Source organism: Thunnus thynnus, chromosome 1 (assembly GCF_963924715.1).
Source record: "Thunnus thynnus chromosome 1, fThuThy2.1, whole genome shotgun sequence".
NCBI classification, from domain to species: domain Eukaryota; kingdom Metazoa; phylum Chordata; class Actinopteri; order Scombriformes; family Scombridae; genus Thunnus; species Thunnus thynnus.
The window spans coordinates 27,060,062-27,079,710 of NC_089517.1; the positions used below are offsets into that span (position 1 = coordinate 27,060,062).

At 41.6% G+C, this 19,649-nt stretch overlaps 1 protein-coding gene across 4 annotated transcripts in view; it reads left to right on the forward strand.

The window, feature by feature from the left end:
* The window catches only part of LOC137185506 (semaphorin-4B-like), a 54,328-nt gene that overhangs the window by 29,588 nt on the left and 5,091 nt on the right, over positions 1-19,649 (forward strand). For all 4 annotated transcript variants that reach the window (XM_067593742.1, XM_067593741.1, XM_067593740.1 and 1 more), the window contains exons 3-14: positions 6,648-6,808; positions 7,157-7,219; positions 7,981-8,079; positions 9,918-10,029; positions 10,516-10,632; positions 11,173-11,330; positions 15,073-15,254; positions 15,818-15,968; positions 16,548-16,758; positions 17,017-17,132; positions 18,622-18,779; positions 19,178-19,263. In XM_067593742.1, the coding sequence (XP_067449843.1) occupies positions 6,648-6,808; positions 7,157-7,219; positions 7,981-8,079; positions 9,918-10,029; positions 10,516-10,632; positions 11,173-11,330; positions 15,073-15,254; positions 15,818-15,968; positions 16,548-16,758; positions 17,017-17,132; positions 18,622-18,779; positions 19,178-19,263 (1,614 nt within the window). The remainder of the gene's footprint in view (positions 1-6,647; positions 6,809-7,156; positions 7,220-7,980; positions 8,080-9,917; positions 10,030-10,515; positions 10,633-11,172; positions 11,331-15,072; positions 15,255-15,817; positions 15,969-16,547; positions 16,759-17,016; positions 17,133-18,621; positions 18,780-19,177; positions 19,264-19,649) is intronic.

Genomic DNA, 19,649 nt, shown 5'->3' on the forward strand with positions numbered 1-19,649 from the left:
TTGAATAACTCACTCAGATACCACACAGTGTCTCCCTCTCTCTGTCTCACTGAGCTAATAGCCAGGATTTTGTAAGCTTTCAGCTGTGATAGACCACTGCACTCCATAGCTCTGCTGCTTTGAACGTCGGGTGGGTGCGTGCCAATCCAGAGTGCACCAAGATGACACCTAAGAGCCAATAATTACAGAGCAGCGCATCATGTCTGTGTCAGCCTCTTGTTCTCTGCTTTTAGAGCTATGCAGGGTTTTATGCATTGACCTCATCCTTGATATATGTGTGCTAGGGAGATGTTTTTTGTTTTTTTCATACAGTATTTCAGGGCTTATACACTACAGTACACAGCTATTTGGCATTATGCACAGTTTCCTTCAAACCTCAGTTATTTCATGGTTTTCTGTTGTTGCCCTGATGTGTTTCTGCACATGTAACCGTGTGGAACCATGACACCTTTTTGCTGCATAATCCACACACACACACATAGCAAGAACTGGACTTACACACCGTCAGGCTCTGCTTATTATCTGCAAGGTGCAGCCGTCTCTCTGTATGAGGTGTGCGCACTCAAATAAGAACAGACACACACACACACACACACACACACACACACAAAGTTGCAGCAAAGCCGCCATCATTCCCAGTGATTACAAACGACGCAACACATCTGTGAGCTGGATGTCTGGCCTTACAGATATTGTAGATGTCACACTTTCTGAAATAGATTCAGTGCTGTCAGCTCAGTAAAGTCTGATTTTCTCTGCCCTGCTTTTGTCTTTGTTTGGATCTGTTTATTTTTGTCTGTTATCAGTGGCCAGTTCAGTAAACACAGAGTGAACTGGTTAAAATGGAAATGTAATATGTGAAATCTTCTTCCCCGATGCTCCCCATCTGACACCCCCTACTCCTCTAACCCCGTCTGCCTCCTCATTAGAGCTCTGTGTCCTCTAATTGTGCAGACAAACAGTGTTTCTGTGCTGACTTGGGCTGCTATCGGTTGCCAGTAGCCAGTAGCGACAATAAAATAACCATCACTTTGCCCAAATATCAGGAGGAGCAGTGCTGTGATGACCTTGACGTGACTTCTGTCGGCGTCTGTCAGGAGCTCCAGTGCCGCTATCAAGTCCATTGTCAAATCACGTCAAACAGAGAGCCTTGAAGCTGTGCACTGTTGTGTAGCTTCGGCGGGGCAGAGATAGATAGTTTTTGGATAAATTTGCGTCTTGCATGTAAGAAATGCAGATCCTGGTGTGAGATTAATATGAACTGCGCTGCACTCGCCTTTTCCTTTGAGTTTCCTCAGCCTGGCTGCAAGCAAACCCCTTTGTCCCCGTTGCCCCCTCGCCTTGTGACTTGGCTCATGCTGCTTTAGTAAATCTGGGGCATGTTTACAGTCGGGCCTTTTTTAGGAGTGTCTTGGCAGGCGTGCACCTACCAACCAGCCAATCAATCGCCCCACCCTGCCTTGCTGCCAAAGCACTGGCATGTATTTTATTTCCCAGCGACAATGTGTGCAAGCTGGCACCCTCTGATGATATCTTAGTTACCTCACTGGTGAGTAAGCACACACCAAACACACTCAGCTGTGATGTGAACGAAGGGATTAAGAGGCATGTAAATCTGAATTGGTGTCACTGTGCTACTCTGGAGGTCTGGTCTCTCAACACTGTTAGACTCCAACATTTATTTTAATCTTAAAGTCAATAATATGTAAAGATTTGGGTTTGAAAAATGATTTTATTCATGTGTGTATGACATTAATTTTATTGACCCTCAAGAACATTCATTTTATATCTGCATGCTACATCACAGCCATTTTTCTGTTCACCTCAGGGTCTTTGTGCTTCTGTTAAAGGAGTAGTTTCACATATCAGGAAATAAACATTCGCTTTCTCGTAGAAAGGAAGATAACATTGACGCCACCCTCATATCTATTCATTCAATATGAAACTGCAGCCTTTCTTATTATGTGCTTGACTATTTTTTGCTTCTTCAGCCTGTCTTGCAAAAACATTCTGTCTCCCAGCAAACAATAAGTTGCATTATCAGTAAGGCGGCTCATACTGACACTAGCATCTGTAGGCAGGAAATGTTATGTACCAAACATATGGATGGCAGTTCCGACAATCAATGTATTCAGTACAGCCAGAATTGGAGATTTTAGGTCCCTTTTTAAAGGCACAGATACAAGACTTCTCCTCATGTATTTCCGTTTTAAATTCGGTGAGTTTGTAGATGCTTATTGTGTGTGCACAGAATTAGTCTGACTTCTCTCACCATACAGCAAACAGCGCTGTGATCACAGAGACAGCTGCTCTCTGAAATCCTCAGTAATCTGATTGGTTCCTGCCATCTTTACCTCAAGTGACTTAAAAGAAAAAACATCTTGACGAAGATTAAATATGTCAAAATTGAATTTTGCCTAATTAATTGCTGAGAGGATATTCTGCTCCAGTGGAGAAAAAAAAACACTTTCATTCAGCACTTGCATGTTAGTATTTTGTGCAGACCCTGTTCTTACAACTGTAAACTGTCCTCAAATTATGCCACTGGACTCAAATTTGGGCCATTGTCTAATCTCTTGTGCAGCCTGCCACGGTGATGTAGCGTTCATAAGCATGGAGAGTTTAAGCAAATGTACTCAGTTTGACTTCCAGGCCTTAGAAACCTGTAGTAATGACTAATTCAGCATGTTAGCACTGGCAATAAAGCAGCCATATTGATGCTAGGTGTGATGTGATGAGCATTAGCAGAGGTTGAGGGCCCGGCTCGGTGACAGCCAGCTGATTAAACAGGCAGGTGATGAATGGACCTGGAGCCTGGCTGTGAAATGACCTGCAGTTGCTGCCGCTCTCGGTGGATGCCCGGCATTCTGCTGCAAGCATGTCAAAACACACAAATGATCTGCTGCATCAAAAAGTGCAAGAAATCTCCCAAAGAAACCAGCTTCTGTGGATGATTCAAAAAAGAAAGGAAGAGCCTTGGTTTTCTGTTTGAAATCACTGCGGCTTGACAGAGCACTGACGTTTGTTACTGCTTGACCTTCTGCTCTTATCAAAAAGCCATCTCGGAGTGCTTTGAAAAATAACATTTTTTCCCCGGTCTGCATGTTTCTTCATAGGTCAACATCTCGATCCAATCTTCCCGGTTACCACTACTCCCACTCAGTACCCCGACCTCAACATCCCCCCTCCTCCTCCCGCTAAGTAGCCTCTTCCTGCTCTCTGAGTAAAAGTTTCATGAGTTTGCTCTCCTCCGCTCGTTATTCCATTGTCTGTCTAAGAGGATGTCACTGTGATTTATGTCAGAGAGTTTTAATATGCTGAGGGAAGGCTGTTTTCGGTTCCAGTGAATGGCCAAAACCCAGGGGAGCTGTGACAGTCAAGCTATAATATGTCCCCCTGTTGAGAGCAGGGATGGCTCTCCTTTGTCTGCCAACTGCAGGGTCCGCTGGGACTCGGTATAGCTCTCTTTATGAGCATTTAGGGAAAAAAAAATTTAACAGACTTAATATACCTCGAAATAAAACCTGTTTTTCCCCTCTTGACATAGAAAAACTTATTTTGTTCCTCGTCCGGAATAAACTAAGGATGACAATAGGAAGTCTTTTTATTTTGTATCCCCTCCCCTGATTTTAATGACAGGCCCTTTTCTTCATTGACTCCAGATGTCACAACGTTTTAAACAGAACGAGGGTTGTTGATCTGGAGAGGGCCAACGATTTGATTTTGGACAAGATGTGGCTTGTGCAGCTGGGTTTCACTCCCATACGGGGAGAGACGATTATCTGCCAAAGTGCCTTGAGTGTTAGATGAACCATTTGTTTGCGAGCATCTTGGAAAGTTTAAGTCGAGGGTTGTAAACATTTATTGCAGTTTACTGGCTCCATTTGCATTATGGTCCAATGCATCACCTGGAGTGTTGGAGATAAACGTGCTGCTGATGTCTCCTCTTATTGTCAGAAGTCTCTACATTTGAATTCAGTTTGCTGGTTGTACATGCGGAAAAGCTGTAAAGGTTTAACTACAGCAAATAATAGTGTTTACGACCCCAGATACGAGCCAGTAATCTTATTTGGGCAAGCAAGCAAATGGAGTCCGTGACCCCCAGCATTTTGGCACAGAGAGCACATCAAGTGTATTTAATATGTTTGGAGTGGGAGGCAATAGATAAACATTTACAAAGATGGCCAAAAAAGTATATATAAGCAATGGATGCACAAATATTTGATTGCATGTATCCCGTGTCTTTAGTGAACTCACTGTTACATTCCTGCAAAGATAGAAAATTGTTAGTCTTGTTAAAAGATATCATAACATTAATAACATCGACCCAACCAAACACAGGCGGAGCCCGAACACGGCTGTTGTCTCTCCAGGGGTCAAAATCTTGAAGGCTCTGAATAAACTATTTTCCAGGACTTCTTGGATCGTGTGTTAGCTTTTATATTGGATGTTTTTGAGTATCACACAACTGAAAAGTGAGCTATTGTCAGAATTCTGGTCTGTTAGAAAAACTGCCTGAAAAAATCAATCCAAACCTCTGGAAACTCCACTTTGACGGTTAAAAAAAAAAAAAAGCTGCTGCTGATGCCACTGTAGAGGATCGTGTGATGCTAAGGGAAATGCTATAAAAGGAGCAATGTGTGCATTAAATCTGTACTTCATCACAAGAACTATATTGGGCTGCAAGGAGGGGGCGATGTGGGGAAAAAAAAGTAACTCCTTTGACTTATGGCCCACTGGTAAAGCCATCCATCTGAAGAGGGCTGGCAAGCAGCAGAATTAGAGATTTAGATTGGTGTAGAAGAGGCGTTTACCCCGCTGCCAGTACAGAGCAGGGTAGAGAGAGAGCTGGCCAGCGCAGGAAAGTGTGGACGTGGCTCATTGCTGTACGTATGACATGTCCTCATGGAGCTACAGTAGCTGCTGGCTGCCGCTGTGCAAGAGGAATAAACTGAGAGGACAGTCGCCTCCAGGAGTGACAGTTACAGAAATAATATGCCCAATGAGAGTTTCCCGCTGTGTATCATGAATTGATTTGGCTAAAAATCACCACCGTGTGTTGTGCTATAGTTGGATGTAATCTGATGTCTGTCCACTTGTTCTTGTTTCCGTGATGTGTGGCTCTTTGTGAAACCTCAACAGAGTTTCCCAGATTTTCTTGGAGTCCTGAAAATAGTGAAACAAGAGTTCTGGTGTTGTTGGAATTACTCTGCTGATTTTTACATTGGTGTTTGAATTCAAAAAGCCAAAGCAAATGAGTAGTGGTCATTTTGTGATGAATTTTGGTGGCCTTGATGTTAAAGAAGGTTAATGGTAGGGGTAGCCATCTTGGAGTAATCCATGAATGCTCCCATGAAATGTAATGTAGTAGAATTTTCATCATATTATGATCTGAGGGCACATCCACACGCCTGACTTGTCTTAATACCTGTGAATCTCAGTTTTTTACATTTTATTTTGCTGATTGGTTGATTAGCCTGACGAATCAAACCCACAGAATGCTACATAAGCTAATGTTTTCAGTTCATATCTGTGTATTGGTCAAAGAAACAATAAATTTCTTGGCATTTAAGTTTGTTGAAGGAGTTACTTTGATGAGGGGCTGCAACTATCATTATTTTTATCATAAATTAATCTGATAAGTATTTTCTCAATTAAATGTTTGGTCTAACATTAGAAAACTTAGAAATGTCCATCCCAGCTCCAGTTGTCTTGTTTTGTCCAAACAGTCCAAACCCCAAAGAGATTCAGTTTGCTGCTTCTTCTTGATTTTACATTGAAGTAAAGTCTTGCATTTGAGAACTTGGAACCAGTGAATTTTTTGGCATTTTTGCTTTAAAAAATTGCTGAGACGATTTATTGATTTTCTCTCAATTGACTGATATTTGCAGATCCACTATGATGTTGTGTTTGAGTGCTGAATTTCAGGCATGTTGGGCCCTCCTGAAGGTAGCAGAAACACTGAACAGTTGCACTCCTGTGTGGATGTTTGAATGAGAAGTCAAGAGACCAATGACTCTGCTGTTATCCATGAAAAAAAATTCCTTGTTTCAGGCTTTTAAATCAGAGGAAGTTTGGAAATGAGGTTATGTCAGCAACTAGATTACATTAGTTTTTAGCGTCAATAAAGGGCTAAATCAGAATGCAACAATGTGTTTTTTCTGGTGTTGTAAATTGTCACCATTGTGAGTAAATATGAAAAGCTTGTATACTGTAGTTTGCAGTGCATATTTTCAACACCACAGACTAATCATCTTGTCAGTTACAGTATTTCATATCTAATAACAGTAGTGGCAATGTTTTAATTTCCAATAATACAATGAAAGTTTGAAGCCATTGAACTCTTGGGCTATGTTAACCAAAATGACTCCTTGACATGCAGTTAAATTCCTGAGACTGGAAACTATGTCTTTCTTTCCAGCATTCATTCAAACAAGTGAATGCAAGAAGGCAAGAAACTTGGCAGGATTGTAACATAGTAATTTATCAACTTGTTAAGTGAGCACATTTGTGTTCTTGTGCTTCCAGCATCAGGACATGTTCTTTACCAATCTGTTTCTCCTGTCTGTGCTGTCCTGCTATGTGATAATGATCTCCTGTGTGTGTTTGTGTGTGTGTGTGTGTGTGTGTTTTCTTGCTGTTTCCAGATGCAAAGGAGAGATCAGCCAAGAGATTCTCTGTGGACGGCGTCTTCAATTACACCTCTCTGCTGCTCAGCCAGGAGGACGACATGCTGTACGTTGGAGCCAGGGAGGCACTGTTTGCCCTCAGCCTCTCCGACATCAGCAAGACCAAGCTGCAGAAGAACGTGAGTATGTCGAAAAATGCCAAAACGGATTATGAGAGTCAGAAATTGCAATGCAGGTCTTGAGCCTGATTTGCTGGTTCACCTGGCTGCTTGGAAATGTGGAAAAGTGGGCAGGCAGATAATTCAGAGCTCTGGATCCCATCAAAAAGTCTGTAATATTGTGGTTTATATTCAGTTAAATGCAAAATGTAGCAGTTAACTTGACTCTACATGTTGTTTGTTGCATGTAAGAGGTACTCCCTACACATTTTTATATTAAAGAAACAGTCCTCCTCCAGAGATGTAGTAGAATCAGCATGGTTCCCGGTATTTCACATGACTTATTCAGGGTTTCTTTTTCATCTTCAGCTGACGTGGGGCACTCCTGCTGGAAAGAGAGAGGAGTGCAGCTTCAAAGGAAAGAACCTAGAGGTGAGAGGCACCTTAACTGCTCCAGCGAAACAGGAAATAATAAAAAATACCTCTGAAAAATACTTCACAATATCAAAAGTATGATTTTATTTTTGTTCTTTTAGGATTGAAGAGGCAAAGATAGATTTATTTATATGTTAATGTGGCAGATGAAGTTAATTAGGTTTGAAGAAGGAACACCTTAAGCTACCAAGTATCACCTTCATCCTCTGGTGAAGCATCGCTGTCTTCCCTCAATCGTTTCACCAGCGTTGTGAGAAGATATAAAGAGCATCGAGTTCTGTGTCGACAAACCTTTCTACCAGTTACAAATAGATTCATCAAGTGTGAGGGCTCTCTGGGAAATTGCCCTATTTTTTTTTTTTTTTTTTTTTATGCGCTGCCTCTTTCTGTCTCTCTGTTACCTTGTTGTCATGCCAGCTGTTGTATCCCTAGGCGACAAGCCCCGCTAATCTGTGTACTGCACAACTCAGGTCTGTGTATTACAGAAAGCTCCACCAGGCAACCGCTGTGTGAAGTCGGAGGTTTTCCCAACAGTGTCTCAGAAAAGAGATCACCTTTTTGTTTTGCACAGTTTCTATCGGACAGTATTTGTGTTTCTGAAAGATTTAGGCATGATTGCGAGTATTTCAGGCACAAATTTTAAAGAAACAGAACAGAGCTCTCAAGAAAAATACCACTTCTTATACTGCATATTGAGTTGTTAAGATTTTCTAGTGGATTCCTATACCTTACACTCTCTCCATTTATTTCTTATCCAGACTGATTGCTTCAATTACATCAAAATTCTTCTGCGGCTGAATAGCACTCATCTCTACGTGTGCGGCACCTACGCCTTCAGTCCAATCTGCGCCTACATAGTAAGTAATGACTTCTCAATTTATGTATTGTTCACCTCCAACAGTTGATTTTTCTCCTGTAAGTCTTGATTTTTATGTCTCTCCTCTTCTCTCACTTGCGTGGCTTTGAATTTTTATATATTTTTTTTGGTGTTCTTGTAGAATCAAGCTCTTTTATCCACCATGTCAGTATTGGATCTGTTGTTATCCAAGCGTAACCAAATCCTGCTGAGGCACTTTAGCCAGACAAGTCAACAGGGGGTACAAGAGCTGTGTGGTTTCCAGCAGTAGATCTGTTTATCTAGCTGAGGAGGACATCAGGAGTGATGGTAACCGGTAGCAGGATGACATTGATTTCAGTGATAGGGGGCAATCGAGCTTGGCCTCAGCTCGGCTCTTAAAGTGGGGCATTAAACTCTCCCCTTTGACGTCAGAGTGAAGGAATAACACTGAAGATGACTTGGCAGGACTTTTGGGCCTGAACTGGGATTCCATGCAGCTCTGAGGCCAGTTGGTTTGAGTGAACACTCGTCATGTTGACGGTCTCCAGAGTTGTGTGTGTGTGTGTGTGGGAGACTCACTGATATGCATAATGTTAACATTAATAAATGTTTTATTTTTATAGCTCTTCTCAAAACAGTCTCAAAGATTTTTACGGCCAGCTTATCAGGACACTGAAGCCAAGAAGATACTCTAAACAATCAAATGACAGACATGAATTAAAATGAGTCCCGAGTAGAACAACAACCTATAATAATGATGAAGTTTGTGAAGATTTTCCAGGCAATGTAGACACTCTATACTGTCCTGCTGTTCGATTTGAATGTTAGTAAATGGATGTAAGTAATTACGGTTTCTACCAATTGCATACATAAATTAAGGGATAGGTTCCCGTTTTTTCAAGTTTATCCTAATGCAATACTCACTATGGGTCAAGCTCCCATGATATTGGATCCTATACTGAAATGATTAGTCAATTAGTCAAATGAAACAGAAAAGTAATAAGCAACAGTATTAAGCAAAGTGTTTAAAAATTGCTGCTTTTCTTTGTTTTATATCATTGTAAATTGAATATCTTGAAATTTTGACTGTCGATCGGACAAAACAAGTCATTCGAAGACGTCACCTACACTTCCTATAATGCAACACTGGACAGAAGTGCCTTTTGTGAGACCCTCCCTTCCTGGTAACATCTGTCGAACTCCCTGTCCACCGTTTGTGACCCAGACTTTCTGTTAAAAAGCCCAACCCTAAGATCACTCAAGTGATGTCATTTTGAGGTATTTTCTCAGACTTGACGAAGCTCCTCCAGAGCCAAAAAAGACATTATACAACTGTTTTCACAGGCTCTGTATTGACCTACATACTGTAGCTCTGCCAATGTGCTTTAGCAAACATCTAAAGAATGGTCTATGGGTCTGTTGCCCTTTGATTGACAGTGTCTGAAAATCCAGTTTTCATTATCAGTGAAATTCTGTTATGAAGTAGATCCAACAGCCTGCCAGAAGACAGACTTACTGTTAATGAAAGTAGTTTGAAAGAAGCAAATTTAACTTCTATTAAACCAGATCAATAAGCCTGGCAGGTTTAGATTTTTCATTACAATGCACCAGCCTTAGATCTGCTTTAGGTTTTAATTATGTCTCTATTAAAATAATACCTTCAGTATACCATGTACTAGAGCCTAGAGACTAAACAGAACTACTGCATGTGTAAAGTGACCGAACTCTCAAAAAGTCAGCTCTATCTATGTATTGTAAGGAAAAAGTGGAGAGAATGAACTTTAGCTCACTCTTACTTTAAGTAGAATTTAATTGGCCTGTGCCTGAGGGACATTTGCTGTTTGTGTCTGTCTCCAGAACACGTCAACATTCACGCTGGAGAGAGATGAAGTGGGCGAGGTTGTGATGGAAGATGGGCGCAGTCGGTGCCCCTTTAATCCAGAGTACAAATCCACTGCCATCATTGTTGGTATGTAGTAACAGAAAGATTTTTTATTTTTTTTTTGCTTCTTCCTTCCTTCGTGCCATTTTAAACATCTGGCTTGCAAAGAACAAAGTATTATTATTGGCCTCCATCTGGGAAGAGACTCTGAAAACAAGCTCAGCTGTTTCCGAAACTACTTTTGATGTTTGTTGCAACTTTGATTCAGTAATGAATCATGATGTGCCTGCTAATGTTGTTTGCCTGCATAAATAGCCGGACACCAACAGACACTGCTTGTGTTCAACTTCTTTAACAAGCAATTAGTAAATAATTGAGCGGGATATGAGTGGGAGAAATGATTTGTCTAATCCCTCACTCAGACTGTCTTGTTATGATGCTGACAGCACAATTTAAACCACTACTGGCAATCTATTGCAGTTAATAAAAGGCCACAGCAAAAAAACAAATCTTTGTAGCATTATGATGTAGTATTATGTTAAGTTTAACTTGAAATATCTTGTTTTCTTTCAGATGGTGAGTTGTACACTGGTACTGTGAGCAACTTCCAGGGGAATGAACCGGTCATCTACAAGAGTTTAGGTCAGGGAACTGCACTGAAGACAGAAAACTCTTTAAAATGGCTGCAAGGTAAAATCCATTTACCCCATCAGACTGTTTTTTTTTCCTCTACACATCCTCCATTATGTACCCAACAGAGCAGATAAGCTCCAAAAAGTAGCAATCATTAGAGAGGCACAGTCGCTAATGCAGACCGAGAGCAAAGACAAGTTCTCTTAGATTGCGGGCGCCCAGTCCTATCAGTCGCTGCACATGCACATCAAAACAGCCTCAGCTGGCTGCCACTGGTTTTGCCAGAGTAAAGCCGCACTTTGTGCACAATTAAGACCTCTCTTGTCTTTTGATCTCTAGGTAATACATGCAGAGTGCTCCTGATGAGACATCTGAGTACAATTATACAGGGGATGCTGTTTCCTCTACTCTTCCAGGGTTGTATGACACAGCTCTACTGTGTAGACTCTGACTTCTTTCCAGATTTACAGTATGATGATGAGTTTTTAGACTGAACAAAACTGAAAAAAATAGTTCCTTTGAAAAATGATAAATGCGTTACATGCTGGATACAGCAGTCGAGTTGCGTCTCACCACATGTGTTTTGATTTTTGACAGATCCAGTCTTTGTCGGCTCCGCTTACATCGAGGAGAGTCAGCCAATAGGCAACCCCGTGGGAGACGACGACAAGATTTACTTCTTCTTTAGTGAGGCGGGAAAAGAATTCGACTTCTTTGACAACACCATAGTGTCGAGGATCGCTCGCGTGTGTAAGGTAAGACACCTGGGGCTGGGGTGAGGTCATTTCATGAGACGGCCACGCAAAAAGCAAGAGGCAAAGCAGGGCTGGAGCTTCCTCTCCTTAATCCTGATACAATTACCTCAAAACAAGGCGGGACGCTCCCATGTCAAAGCATGTTTGGTAACATTGAACTCTGTCATGCCCATGTAGACACAATGGAAATATGTCAATAGTGCGTTAAAGCTTCTTGTATTTGACAACATGTTTTCAACAGATTTGGTTTCCTCTTGCCTGAATCATCCTCTCCTCCCTCCCTCCTCTTTTCTGTGCAATGTCATCTCCCCCTCTCCTTCCATCTCCCTCACAATGTCAGCTGCACTCGTCCATCCCTCCAGCTCTTTGCCTTTCTCCACCAGCGCTTTGAGCTTTGCAGGCATTATTAGTATTCAAGGGTGTTTCGCAGCAATATGAAATGCTTTTTCCACTCAACTGTATGGCCTGTTTTTGCTGGAGGCAAAGCGTGCAAACTGTAGCAACCGCAGAATTCACTTTTATCATTTAATTTGTCGACGTCATTCATCTCCCCTCCCCCTCCTGGAGAGTTTAGTTCGGTCGATCACCCTGAATAATCAGCACCAGACTTTATCCCTTTTCACCTGTCATCAGATCAATTAAATGGCTATGAAGCCGCTTGATATACATGGACTCAGCATCCCTCCCTAACTGATGCCTCTTGTTCATGGAGGCATTAATGTGAGTAATCGTGGGGACAGCATGTAATCTTAAGTGACAGCTTAATGACTTAGTCCTGCTAGGCTTTGGCACTCTGTGTTGCGACACCTCTCGCAGCCAGCGGAGCACCTCCTGGATTCTATATATGGAAATCATTGACAGAAAGGCCCCCAGACTGTGGCAACTTGCTGCAGATGAACTGTGCAATAGAGACAGAAGAATGGCTTTCTCTGCTCTATAAAGCGCCTTTATTTCACTGGAATGCAGCAGCCCCCTTTTTCCTGACTGACATCTTTTCAGATGCTGCTCTGTGGCAGTACAGTAAGTGTTGCAGGTGGTTTATTCTCCACTTTACTGGGTAAATGCTTAAGGACATTAACGAATCAATGCGTAGGATGGTGCATAACATTTCTACTTTCTATTTTTCTGTCAAGTGTCTGCAGAAGAAATGCATTTGTAGTTTGCTGAGGGCTTCTGTCTCAATCTTGTGCAAATTATTGTGTTGCAAATTTCATTTATTCTCCTCAAAACTCCTCAAACATCAGTTTGTTGCAAGTGAGCAACTGATGCCTTGAAGATCTGAATTGCTCCAGGCTAACATGCAAAGCTATTACCATTTTCACTTTTTTTAAAAATTTCTCAGAATAGTGCATCACATTCAAGCACACACCCTGTGTACTCCTTCAGTGAGCAGAAAGTGCTGAACTCAGATCTGAGTTAAGTAACACCGAGGTATGAAGGCCCCTCCCTGTTAGCGGGCTCAGTATCTGTAACTGACAGAAAACACACACTCCATTTTCCCCTCTATGTACCAGGCAAGACCAGATATGTTTAAATGTGGTTTTATTTTAATATTTGAAACATCTCGTAGTAGTGTGTAGTTTAATCTTGCTACCTTTTATAAAGAGGGCAAGCTTCTTGCAAGATGAGATAAATCAAAGTCTCTTCACTTTTTTCATGATGTTCTAACTACTGTTTTACTTGGGTTTGCCAAGTAATTCTGCTTCCGAGTTGTTTTCTCTCCCCCTTCCCCAGCTGTCCCCCTCCCTTCTTCCACTCCCTCTTTCTTTTGTTTATTCAGGTGTGTGCACACTGAAGGCTTTGGAAAGCAGGCAGATCACAATGTGTGGCACCACTTTTCTTTGCCTCTTGTTCATCTACTTCTCTACTTAAAAAGCGAGGAATCCGAAACGTGAAGTTTGCATAAAACAAAAGAGTGGTGTAATACAGCACGAAGGAGCGAGCGTATTTTTGCACGGCAGCTCTTGGGTCAGGGGAGTGGTCGATGCGATTGAAAGTACAAACTGCGCAGCGGAGCACAGCAACAATGACAGCGGACAGCTGAGAGAGCAGGAATTTGTTCATTTGTTTGTTTTATATTTATTATGTCATTATGCGGACAGGCTACCACCACCACCACCTCAGCCTTGTAATTGGCTCCCAGGCTCCACATCAGTCCCAACAGGTTTCACCTCAACATGGAGCGAGATGATTGTTTATGTGTAACACAGAGGAGGGAATGGAAGTAGTTATAGTTTTTACATTTTATCATCTCTTCAAGGATGATTCACTCCTCGTGCTGATATGTGGGAGTTGTTCAGGGTTTTTGAGGCTGTGTTGCAGGGATAGTTTGGATCTGAGGCAGCAAACTGTCTTGAGATTGGGTGAGACCAGTTGTTTTGGTCATGTTCTTCCTCCTCCTCCTCCTCCCTCTCTCCCTTCTCCTCTTTCTCCTCTGTTTTCTAACTTGCTTGCTGTATTTGGGAGGAGTTTCTTTTGGTGTGTGTGTTCATGAGCTCTTTGATAATTACTAGTCCTAGCAAAGCTGTCTGATAACTGTTTATGTGAATATTTTTGGACAGCTTGAAAGGAGAGTGAATGCCTCCGCTATATCTTAGAGGAGAAGTGAGACATGAACCGCTGATCCATCTCCTCTCCTTCAAAGAGCAACTGATATACAGTACTGCACCAATGCATCTCTTTTGTCTTTGTCCTTTTGTATTTCGGTATAAATACACCACACATACTATGCTGCACAAGGATTTTAACACACACAACATTGACTTCCTTGTTTATTGTGATTATTTGTCCATCCTGTTTCCTCAAATAGAGTCCGGGGCTGTCCAAGCCACTTTCACAATCATCTATTTGACCTCAACAGCACCCTCTAAAGCACAGGAAGGGGATTGCAGCTATGATACAACACTAGGACTACTGATGGTCTCTCTAACTTATAGTAACAGCTTGCTAAGTGCATTATATTAAAGTCATTCTGTTACCAAGATCTAAATCAGTTTCTGTCTGATAAGCTTGTTTTTGGAAATCAAGTAATGTTCCTACTTACTGATAACCACAGCGATAAGTCATCTATTCTTACTCAAATGAGATGTGGTCTTCATTTTGTTTTTTTATTTTTTTGCATGCTCATTTGTTTGTTTTTGTTTTTGGACACCACTTTTTTATCCCAAATTTTAAAAAAGAAAACATTTCTCAGTATCTTTTCTTCTTGTTGTATATCCAGACCATCCCTCCCCAGGAGCTGATGCCTGGCATAGGTCGGGTGTGGCCCACAGAGGCCTTGCCTACACAACTTTCTTTTTTTTATGGGACTCCTGGTCTGTTGTCCAGAGCTGACTCAGAGGCCACAGACTCTGCCTAACATTTATTTTTCAGCTGGAAAGCTTCTCCTGTCACTCTTCCCCCTCATCACAGACTCCCTCTGACCTCGCCGTTTGCTCTCTCCGCACCGTCATTCCATCCTCTCTTATCACTGGATCATCAATGGTCATGTGCCCCAGCCTCTGCTCAGCCGATGAGACTTAGTTTGCACTGTAGAAGCACTTGTCATGACCCAACCCAGTGATTCCTCCCCTTTCAGAGAAACCGGAGACTGACTTTAAAATCTTCATTGAGTCATGTCCGGCTCCTTCACCCTGTTTTGAGTTTAGAGTAATTGAAAATAGTGCATGTATGCTCTGCCAACAAAAAACTGTCTAAATGGTTGGACAATAAAAATAACTTCCATGACATACTGTGTTTTCAGGGTGATAAGGGAGGTGAGCGTGTACTGCAGAAGAAATGGACCACCTTCCTGAAGGCCCAGCTCCTGTGTTCCCTCCCTGACGACGGCTTCCCCTTCAACATCATCCAAGACATGTTCGTCCTGAAGCCAATGGGAGACAGCTGGGAGAGCACCGTCTTTTACGGCGTCTTCACATCCCAGTGGTGAGAGACGAACGGAGGGATTTGTTCAGATCACTTAGCTGAGACCACGCTGACATACAGGCACTTTATTGAGTTTGGGTTATGTTACAGTTTATGTTCATGAACACACACAAACACACAAAAAAAGACACACACAGCTCACACGCACCATCTAGAGCCGGTTTTTCTTTAATATCTGCACTCCAACTTGGCAAGTTGCCTTTTCTTACTTGGCTCCTCTGAATTTAGAGCAGCTGTAATGAGCTTAAACACTAACACACGCTCATGCAACCCCAATGTCTAATTAATGTATCAACAAAATAAAGGTTTTAATATGGAAATCATTCAAGCCCCTACTCTACAACTGTTCTCCAGCGAGAAGTTGCTCCCTTGTTATAAAATGACAACTGCAGAAAGGCTGGATTGGGTAAAAATGACATCATGCTGTAATAAAATAGGCACAAGTGTGTGGCTACTTATTTAAATGCTTTTATTTTTATATGTCAAACAAATGTGGAGTATTAGACACTAGACACACAGCATCTACGGGGACAAATAAAAACATCTATTTTTCTTGTTTATAGGTATAAAGGAGCATCAGGCAGCTCAGCGGTGTGCGCCTTCACCATGGCACAGGTGGAGAGAGCCTTCAGCGGACGCTACAGAGAGGTCAACAGAGAGACACAGCAGTGGTACACGTACAATCACCCTGTACCAGAGCCGCGGCCCGGGGCGGTGAGTGCTGCAGACAATATCCTGTGACAAAAAAACAAAAAAATTCAGCTCAACTTGTTTTGTCTGTGCAACTGTTCATTCAACCTGTATCAATCTAAAGTCAAAAGAAGGTTGTTCTCTTACTTAACATAACAGATAAAAATATCAATTTCCACCCCAGATATCTATTTTTTCATCACATGTATGAACACTATATATTCATATTATTATCAATCCTAGGTTAAAAACCTGCAGCAAAACATACATAGTTGTATCTGTAGACAGATGTTTGAGAAGTTAAATTAGTGCTCAACTAGAGCTTGATGTGAGAAGATGCCCTGTCTTTATTTATTTTGTTTGTTTGTCTTGTTGATGATCTGCTTAACGTTTCATCGGTCCTCCCCAAACACAGTAGTATGGGAGGTTATGAAATATCTCTTTAGTTCAGTATTTGTTTGCAATTATTGTGCACCGTTACACACTTTTAAGTGTTATTTACACAATAATCATGCCTACCTTTGCTCACGGTGTCTATGTATTTCCAGGACTATTCGAATAAGCAGCAACTCATTTTTTACTTCTAATTTACTCCCCACACAGTGCGTGACCAACCACGCCAGGCAAATGGGAATCCAGTCATCTTTGCACATGCCTGATAAAGTGCTCAATTTTGTCAAGGACCATTTCCTGATGGACAGTGTGATCCGCAGCACTCCCCTGCTGCTGAAACGCAGTGTGCGCTACACACAGATCGCCGTGCACAAGATCCAGGGCATGGAGAGGGCCTACGATGTGCTCTTCATTGGAACAGGTATAGTTCATTAAACAATAGCTCATTGTGGGTATTCATGTAATTTTTGAGGGGAAAATCTTTAAAAGGAAAAACATACCGCGTACATTCCCACCCAACATTCATTTGTGTGTAAGAACAAGTCAAACAACCTGCAGTTATGATTTGTGATTTAATAACAGTAGATGTTGGTTCTTTTGCTTCCACAAACTCTACCCTGCCTTCAATAAAACTCACTTAAACTGTCACATCCTCTGTGTCTTCCTCTATGTGCTCCAGATGATGGAAAGCTTCACAAGGCCATCAATGCCAATGACAAGATGCACATCATAGAGGAGATGATTCTATTTCCTGACCCTCAGCCTGTGCAACACATCGAACTTGATCCTCAGAGGGTAAATCATAACTTTCTCATCACATTTTATGCATAACCAAGAAAATAATATAAAAATACAATTTTACAGCTTAAAGCTGGAGTGTGGGACTTTTGTCTCCCCCCTCTGGCAGTGAGAGTAAAGGGGGGGCTCGGCACACAGAGAGGGTAAAAACAGATATGTTTTGACGGTCCACCAGCCCAAAAACATATTTATTGACGGCCCACTGGAACACCGGGATTTGACCCAAAACAATGTGCCCGATAGCCAGTACACCACTGGCCGTAACCTACTGTTGTGGCTGTAAAACAGAGGATAAATTGTTCTGAGTGTCACACAACCCCCACGAAATTACTCATTTCACCATCAGAATTTGATCTATTCGTTCCGATAACATTTGGAAAGTCCAGAAGAGCCGCATGATTAACAGCCAAGCACGGGAATGTCACCCCGACATGAGATTTAAAAACTCTGTATACTGTGAAATACAGAGAGATTTATCTGGCAGTGATAGGCTTAATCAGCATTGTGTGAACTCATTTGGCAAGGGCTTGAATGTAACGGACGTTCATTTATATATAAAAGTTCCACACTGCAGGTTCAATAACCATCCATAATGATTATTGTCATATTGGTTTGTGTCAGTTTTTACTTATGTTACATCATGTTTACTTATTTTATATAAATGTAATAAAAATGTGTAGGAGCTAGATTTACCAGAGCTCAATCTGGCTACAGACATTTTCTTTCCACGGGGACCATTCCATTGAGTTTTCATGTGAGTTATAGCACCATCTGGAAGAGAGTTTATGATCCTCTCTGGCATTTTACCCGGAGCTAAATTTCATTACCTTTCTCTGTTTTATTACATAATGGCCTCTCCCAGGACCAAAGCAGCCAAACTGCAATCTTATCTAAGATTATGTAACTCTAATAAAGTCCAATATACTTTTTTGAGTATATTCTTGGCTCCAAATAGGGATATGAAAGACTAAGACGTTATCCACATGATGTCTGTCTAATATACTGCGAGATACGGTGGCCTAAATATAGACTGCTCTTTTTCAAACACAGGGTGCATGGTGCATTAGCATCAATGTCACATTAATGGTAAAAGTGGATTTGTAGACTTGCTGTTACTTGCTACACAATGATTAGCAATAGACATGTACCATCTGAATAGTGTTGATTATGCAAAAAAAAAAAAAAAGAAAAAAATTTAAGACAATACCATGTAGCAGCCACTGCCTTTGTGTATGTGGTTACCATGTGTGTTTGACCACAGTCAAATGACTCGGCTGGCATCAAGTAAGAGAACATCTGGCGAGTCAGATCTTTGTTTAGGTTATATTGTTCTGTTTATCTGAAGTAATTGTCTTAGCGTGGTTTCCCTTTTTGAAATCAAAAATCCTTAACCTAAAGCAGAAGGAAGCTGTTCTGCCTTGCGCTCAGGTACTTTTTGATGAGAAATGTGTATCGCACAGACTCACACATGTTTTCTCCCCTGCAGGGTTTGCTGTTCGTGTCCTCCTACTCTGGGCTGGTGGAAGTTCCTGTGGCCAACTGCTCTAACTACCTGAGCTGTGGAGAGTGTGTGTTGTCCAGAGACCCCTACTGTGCCTGGACCGGGCGGCTATGTCAGGATGTCAGGATGGCTCCACCTGACAGGTGAGAGCTCACATACACATACAGTACATGGCCATGAATAACCTCAGTGGTATAGTTTACACATACACTGCAACCCTGGAGCAAAGTTTGAAACTCTCATTCTTTAAAGCTCACTTTTAATTTGTTCATCTACCTTTATAGCACACACAGATTTTAGATGAACATGTTTTCACTGTGTTTAAAGTGAACATGCACCCACGCAAGCAACCTAAATATATACAATATATATAGTTATGTGCTTGCACAAGAAGCTTTTAAAAGCAATATGCTCCCTTAGTTTGATGAATATAGGTTTTTAAATAAAACTTGGAGGGAGAAATTAGTGCATCCACACAAGGTGCCTTATATTACAGCTGCTAAACTGACCCTGTTGTTTTGTTTGTAATGTTTCATCTCAGCCGCTGGCAGCAGGACGTAGAGGAGGCTGATACTTCGGCGATTTGTAGGTTTCCCACCACAAGATCTGCCAGACCATCAGCTTCCCGTGAGTGTGTGTGTTTTCTGTGCAGTGGTAAAGTGTTGTTAGTCACCTCGTCGACACCATGCAACATAGTGTTGTCAGGAAAAGAAGCTGTCACATGTTGTTGTATTTGTATATTCTGAAAAGGATGCCAGCTGACACAAAACTCTTAGTCATTTATGTAAATTATGTCACACAAAGTCTAGTTTTGAACTCAGAATTGTACAACGTGCAGCGATGTGGTTAACAACAAATGACTTTAAATCTTGAAAGGAATAATTTGACATTTTGGGAGACTCACTTATTTGCTTTCTTGCTGATAGAGGATCTATTAGATATTAAACAGATCTGTCTGTTTAAATATGAAGGTGGAGACAGTTAGCTTAGCTTAACATAAAGACTGGAAGCAA